The sequence below is a fragment of the Gavialis gangeticus genome, unplaced genomic scaffold, assembly GCF_001723915.1.
Source record: "Gavialis gangeticus isolate Ggan-Ray unplaced genomic scaffold, GavGan_comp1, whole genome shotgun sequence".
In the NCBI taxonomy this organism is placed as follows: domain Eukaryota; kingdom Metazoa; phylum Chordata; order Crocodylia; family Gavialidae; genus Gavialis; species Gavialis gangeticus.
In genome coordinates this window covers 81,815,337-81,822,974 of record NW_017729022.1, presented here as the reverse complement: position 1 = coordinate 81,822,974, position 7,638 = coordinate 81,815,337, and the positions used below count along the sequence as shown (strand labels likewise).

Genomic DNA, 7,638 nt, shown 5'->3' with positions numbered 1-7,638 from the left:
AAAGAAATTCTTATTTCAACTTTTAACACATTTTTATAATGTAGTATCAATCTGTTCCTGTTGTATAAGCTAACTTTCATTTGCCCAACTCCTGATCATCCAATTGTATACACAGTTAATAATGAGATTCGGCCACAGTAATCATGCTGGGAGTTTTAACTTAGTAGTTATACTTATCTGTCGCTCAGCCAGCATTCATATGAAATGATGAACAGCTTTGGACTCCATGTGGACACAACTGAGGCATACATCATGACCAACCATGCCCTATCATGCTAGCTCTGTTTCTTCCCAAACTCAGAGCCATCCTTTGTGGGCTGCAACAACACCCATTGAATGGTTTTCTCCACTGTTCTTGTAGATCACTAACCCTCTACCTCATTTATTTAAGCCTGTTTCACATTTATGAAGGAAGGAATTCTCTGACCAAAAGTATGCACACAGACAGAGAGGGAATCCTCTCCCCCAAGGTTATACAAGATGCAGGGTTTGAGGGCACAAAAGGGCTCAAGTAGTAGTGTATTTAGTATGTCAGCTTGAGTTCTTTGCTAAGAAAGAGGTTATTTCTAGATGTTAGACAACTTTGCTTAGTACAACTAGTGCAATGTTGCTATTCAAAGTCATAGATAAAGTCTCAAGTCCTTATGGGTCAGTACATGAACATTAACTCCGATTTCCAGGAGTGCTGCACATCCAGAACTGGAGTCCAAGTTATTTGCAACAGAGAAGCTAAACGTCTCAAATGACTTACAAGAGTCCTGATGAAAACTTTACACTGACTGAGGTGGCAAACAAGTTTTAGTCAACTCATCTCTCTAAAGTAATGCTGATGCAGAGGAGCTGGGCCAAAAAAAAAAGAAAAGAAAAAGAAAACAAAAACAAAAACAAAAAAAAACCAGTAAGCAGAATGATTATTTGCATTTCATATTGTGTTCCTTTGTTCCACAACTCTAAAGTTTTGAGAATAAGGCAGTTAGTTTGCCTCTATCTTTTTGGAGAGGTTTACATATCCCGACAAAAGCTACAAGAACTACATGTTGTTGCAGTTTTAAGTAGAAAATCTGAAAAAGAACACCAAACAATTTCAATGACTTTGTTCACTATTTCAGGACTCCAAAGTTCATGACAGTTGGAAAAAGCCAATTTGGATAATAGCTGCTTTTAGCACCCAAAGGCAAACTGGGACAGGAAGAAGGGAATGAGGCAGTTAGTATAGTATTAAGTTGAAGTCAGGCAAAAGGCAGGGCAGATCTGCACCTTGTAGATTAAGTCAGAGATGAATAATACCAGATGTACAGCATGAGCTATACAGGTTAATCTTGTACCAAAATTTTACTCCCAGCATTTTAAGAACATTTCTTGCACTACAGAATTGAACTGAAGATAAGAAAAGAATTCTTTAAATCTAGTTAAAGTTTCTGCATATTATAACCTTATTGCCAGCATTTCAAACAAACAAACAAACAAACAAACAAACAAACAAACAAACAAACAAACAAACAAACAAACAAACAAACAAACAAACAAACAAACAAACAAACAAACATCATCTTTGCTTCCAGATTGTATATTCTCCCAGAGGACCACTTCCTACGAAACAGGATTCTTTGGTCTCAAGTCCCATACAGTTATGACAATTTTATTGTCAAGTCAAATTGCAAGAGACATTGCAAGATTCTACATGGTTTGCACCTTAAGAAACAAGGTTATATGCACAATTCAGAATTGGATACCACTTTGACTTTTACTATAAACAGTTTCAGGGACTATCCACTCACTGTATTCAAGCATATAGGATAATTCACTCCAAAAGGGGAAGTATGGCAGAAAGGTTTATAGGATCCTAAAGCACCCCAATTTGTCCATTTGCCACAAAACCAAACTAAGTCATGCACAGTCATTAGAGAAAAGTAACATGGTTAGTAAAAGCAAAAGTAGGACTTTAACTGTTCAGTGTATTCAAAAGTTCAGACTGTTACACATTGGTGGATACTTCTGAACAGGCCTCAGCTTGTACAGATACCTCCTCATCTTTACAAGTTGTCCGAATAATTTAGTTTAAACTTGAAAAATGAGGACAGGGCACAAGGGTAATCTAGTTATGGTAACAGCGTTTGACAGACATCCTCCTCAGGGGCACTAGGAACTTGTACATTCTTTCAAGAGTTCACCTGAAGAATACAATGACCAGCAAACTTCAAGCTCTACACCCTAATTGGGCTGCTGCAAGCAGGACTTTCACTACAGGACCTCTGAAGATTTTCACTATAGAAACTATAGCTGTATATGGGCAGCTATGATATTTTTCTAAAAAGAAAGTTCAGATCTGAAACAAAGCCACTAATCCAAACAAACATGAGGCCAAGCATTAAGACTTAGGTCTCAAAATTTAGATTTCCGTTCTGAAAATACAGCCTGATCAGTTTGCAGCCCCAAACCTAAACCTGAGCTTGCAAAAACATATAGTTTCCTCAATTCATCCTCTTGATTGGAAGAAAACCTCAAAAACAACTGGCAGAGACATCATATGAATAAATGGACAACAAAAAAAAAAGAATTAAATCAAATAGCTTTTAAACTCCTTTAGTAACCCACTTTACAAAAAATGCATTAAAATTCACAGAACACATACCAGTAGCACTCAATAGTTGATATAGAATGCAAAAGCCGATCACCTTTCCCCTTTTTTTACATTTCTACTGGAAGTTGATAGAAGATACTTAAAAAAATAACTCCCAGAGAAGTCTGATTTTGTTTTTAACAGCCATTTTGTAGGCTTAGTTCGCTGGGCAGTCCTCTATAATAGTTAGAACCAACGTAACCTCAAGAGGCCCAAAGCTGAACACAGATAAGCTACCATCTTCCTTTAGGAAAGAGTTATTGAAGCACACTGGCAAAAGCATACCAAATGGCTTGCACTGCAGGTTGTGTGTTTCATCACCTCCTCCATAGTATAAAGGTTGCCCGGTTTTGAAAGCACATTAAATTTATCATCTTTTAAACAAATTGTTAGACATTACACTTCCAATGCACTGCTACCCATATTTTAATTATGGTTTACATACCCAAAGATTCCTTTCATGGGAAAGCTTAATACTTTTTTGCTATATCAGTGTATATTTAGATATATTTGCATGTATTTGCAGACAAGACTAAGTGCCAACAGGATGAAATTTCAAAGTTAGAAGAAGCTACCGGAATGAGCACTGAAGTCTTGGATAATAGGAACCAAGAAGATGGAACAGTCTACAAACCAGACTATTCTGAAGACACTATATATACACAATTTAACAATGTGCATAAAGTTACATGAAGCCTGAGGCACGCAGTGTTGAAGTTCTGTAACACCCATGAGGAAAGTGTGATAGTATATGCATCCTTCTACAAAGATGGTTCTGTAGAAGCGTGCAAAACTGGCAGGGATTCTAACCATTTTCTACTTTGTTTGCAACTAGATACCACTTCTGATAGTCTTGCTTTGAGGACCAACTAGTAGGTTCAGTCAGAAGTCAGAGGGTTTTTTTGCCCACACCATGCAACAAACAACTTGATACTAACGTTAAAAACAGCGAGTTGAGAATGGTACCGTCCACACAGTATTTTATAGTTCATATATAGTGATGGAAACTGAAGTTTAGAAAACTGTGCCGAGGACCAAGGTCTTTAAATAGCAATACTACAAAGCTAGAATGATTTCCCCTATAAGTTTGCTTTGAAGTGTCCAAAAAACCTTTGCTCCAAAAATTGGATGCAAGAAACTGTACCACATAGCTAAGTTACCCTAAGGAGGTCAATACTGTGCACAAGACTCTACAGCAAGGCACCCTAATGCAGCAAATGGAATATATCCAATTGCTTTATACCAGCCATTTGGCTTATGTTAGTTTGAGTTGGCCAATTAGCACACCTGCACACTGCTTTGGAGACTCCTAGGCAGTTTACAACTTTCTCCGACAGAGACCTCCTTTTTTCTTACTGCATCAAAGCCTTGTCCATCACTTAATTCATCTGCTTTTCCATCCTACGGAAAATAAGAGGCCCATCTCATTAGAAAACAAATCTCAAAAATGCAAGTTTTAGAAATGAATCCAACACCAGAAATTCTAGCGTCTTTAAAAAGAGGCATAGTAATATTCATATCGAGGACTTTGGACATTGCTATAGTGAACCTCATGCAGTTTAGTACTTAACTTGGAATGGTAGAAATTTTAGACTTGCCACCACTACCACCACCAGTGCAAACAAGCAACACCCTCCCCCTATTCTATTTAGACATGCTAGTCAAGTGTTTCAAAAATTATACCAGCCTTATTATATAAAATAACCTTACTCCCATTTTTAGTCACCCAGTGTTTTACGTTACCCACTCGTTTTACTTCAAGTTCAGCTTTCTGTCTGCGTTCCCGTCTCTAGATACAAGAATTAACCACTCTGATGGTGAACCAGCTTTGACCGATGAGATCAATGTAAATTACATTTAACAAATAAATAGAACAAGATTTGTTTTGAAGGAAGCTTTGAACAGAATGATGCAGAGTTTCTGACAACCTCTGCACAAAGTAGAGCTACTGCAGCTGTTCTCCATTTTCTTCCAAGACTAGTTCAAACATAAATACCACTCCATATTCTTTTCTGAATGGTGCGCTTCAAGTGTCAACATTTTCCCATGGTATTAAAACCTGCTACTTTTGTATGCGGAGTAAGGCCCAAGACAAAAACTTGCCTGTCACTGGGTCCTGCAATGGCTTGCATTTTCTACATCTCTAAAAATAAGCTATTGTTAGCAGAATTGCCAAAACATTCCAGAAGAGCTTATACCATATGAATTCATCTGGAAATGTACATTTAAAACAAAATTATAGCTGGTGCTGCTTGATCTAGAAGTTAAATACCTACAGATACAAGGTTAAATCAAGCTTAAGTATAGTTAATATACAAGTAAACACAGACAACCCAAGAACTTGAGCCCTGGGCCACGCCCATTTTGTGGAACTGCAATGCACATTTAGATTTTGCTCTTCCAAAGCTAACCGACTATTTTAACTTAATGTATAAGTGCATATCCTATGAGGCCAAGCAGCATCATTACTGTATTAAATACAAGAGGCAGAAAAGGCCATCTTGGCTTTTCAGATGCATGAAGATTTCCAATTCTGGCAGTTTAGTCAGACTTGTAATTCAAGCAAGAGTGACATGGAAATCTAAAGTGTAGAACTATGCAATGCAGCTTACAAAGCTTCCAACTAACACATGATTTAGTCTGATATACTAGCATTAAAAGCTTAATGCCAACTCACTTCTTTGGGTTCCACATCAAACTTCTTTGGCACAACACTCGCAGCTCCCAAGGACTTTGGAGGATTCTGTAACTGCTGTGATTCTTGTTGCTGTCGGTCAGCAGTTTCCCAAGCCTTTGGAGGCTCTTGCTTCTGCCCCGACTCCTCCCTATTATGTGGAGGAGCCCATGACTTTGGCAGCTCCTGCTTCTTCTGCTCTGGCACCTCTTTGGCACGTGGAGGAGCCCAGGGCTTTGATGACTCCTGCTTCTGCTCTAGCACCTCTCTGGCATGTGGAGGAACCCAAGGCTTTGGGAGCTCCTGCTTTTTCTGATCCGACTCCTCCCTGGCACGTGGAGCAGCCCAGGGCTTTGGCAGCTCCTGCTTTTTCTGCTCTGACTCCTCCTTAGCACATGAAGAAGCCCAAGGCTTTGGCGGCTCCTGCTTTTTCTGCTCTGGCTCCTCCTTGGCACGTGGAGAAGCCCAAGGCTTTGAGGGTTCTTGCTTCTGCTCTGGCTCCTCCCTGGTTTGGGATCCCCAAGGTTTTGGCAATTCCTGCTTTTGCTCTGGCCCTTCTTTAATTTTTGTTACCCAAGCCTTAGGGGGTTCTTGTTTCTTCTGTTCCTGTTCTTCCCTAGCCTTTGCTACCCAAGGTTTGGGAGGTTCCTGTTTCTTCTGTTCCTGCTGTTCCCTAACTCTTGCTACCCATGGTTTAGATGAATCCTGCTCCGCCCTAGCATGCGTTACCCAAGGCTTTGGAGTCTCCTGCTGCTTCTGTTTTTCTTCTTCTTCCCTAACACAGGTTTCCCAGGACTTTGAAGGTTTCTCTTCCTCCACAACACGAGATTCCCAAGGTTTTAAAGATTCCCGATTCTGTTCCTGCTCCTCTATGTCAAGCAGCATTTCCCAGGATTTTGGAGGTTCTTTCTTTCTAGCATACTCTGCTTCCCGGGGTTTGGATTCTTCTGGCTTCTTCTTGATAGAGCATTCTGCTTCAGGCAAATAGCGCCTGTTGAGAAACTATATAGACCAAACAAACTTAATGCCTCCCAGGAAAAACATTTTGCTACTACAGTTCAGGTCAATTTGCAAGTTAGGTCACTCAAGCAGAAATAAAATACTTCCTGACCAAAGCAAAGAACCTACGCAGGTACTTTACGTCTACCTCTGTTATCCTCCAACTAAAAAGCCAGTGTTCTACCCTATAAAAACATGGTCACTGAATAGTTCCTCTCCTGAGAAAGTTGCAGGAGAGTGCCACAACAGAAGTGGAAATAAAAAGCCACAAAACCATCTAGAAGCACAGCATGCCTAAAATGAGTAACCATGTAATCTTATGGTGTCAGCTGTTGTCTCCCCTCACTACATACCTTTTGCTATATTAGCCACAATTATCATGTACAGTTTTTATGATTTCTGCAGGAAATAACCTGATCTCTTTACTATTTTGGGAACTATTAATACAATTTCCTTTAAATGAGAAAGGAAAGTATTGATTTCTTTGTTGCTTCTTTGAACTTACGAAAAATAGTAGGCAAGCATAGCTCTTCCTGTTCTTCTCAGGAGTTTTAAACCTAGCAAGTAACCAGATGGACTACAGTTGAACATCCAGAACAAGATTCCAATAAAATTAGTGCTTAAGCATGAGCTAGGATTTAAAATAACCCCCAAACAAACACTCAGATTTGAGATTTCTAGGCCACTGCAAGCAGACAGTAGTGAAAAAAAAAATCTCTCTACTTCCAGATCTTGAACTACTTTGCTCTTAAATTCTTTGCTAGTACTAGTCAAACCAAACTTTTTGGTTGGACAGTGTTTAGACCAGTGGTTCTCAGCCTTTCGTTCTTGAGATGCCCATCATTCTGCTCAAGGTAACCCTCAAAGTGTCAGCTCTTACTTTTCATTCCTTTTGACTACAGAAAAAGAACTCTGGTGCAAAGAACTCAGAAAGACAACAGATCAGAATGTTTTTTTAAATACTAAGAATTCCTAGTTGAAATCAATTTACATTGCGAATCTTTTGCATGCCCAACAGTATTATAGATGGCAAGGCACCTCGCAACACCTCTGAAAGGATCCCAAGGCACCCTAGTTGAGAATCACTGATCTAGACAGTGCTTGATTAGTACATTAGCAAAAAGTCTCCTTTGCTCTGCTCCCTCTTGTGGGATATTTGGGAACTGAGATACTACTGTGAGAGCTCTGACATTTTACCCAGAAAGCCTCCTTATAAAAAAATATTTAATTACAAAAAAGGTTTCGGCTTTAGGGCACTGCAAGTTCATAATGATTATGTTACTCCAGTCCCAAACAGGAGTATGGACATCTGAAATCTAAGGTCAGTTGAAACAAGCTAACTGGA

General features: G+C 39.3%; 1 protein-coding gene across 1 annotated transcript in view; it reads right to left on the bottom strand.

The window, feature by feature from the left end:
* CAPRIN2 (caprin family member 2) overlaps positions 1–7,638 on the bottom strand; it is a 102,487-nt gene that overhangs the window by 51,833 nt on the left and 43,016 nt on the right. The window contains exons 9-11 of the mRNA XM_019515482.1: positions 5,298–6,296; positions 4,368–4,409; positions 3,908–4,021 (exon numbers count right to left, since the gene is read on the bottom strand). Of these exons, the coding sequence (XP_019371027.1) occupies positions 3,908–4,021; positions 4,368–4,409; positions 5,298–6,296 (1,155 nt within the window). The remainder of the gene's footprint in view (positions 1–3,907; positions 4,022–4,367; positions 4,410–5,297; positions 6,297–7,638) is intronic.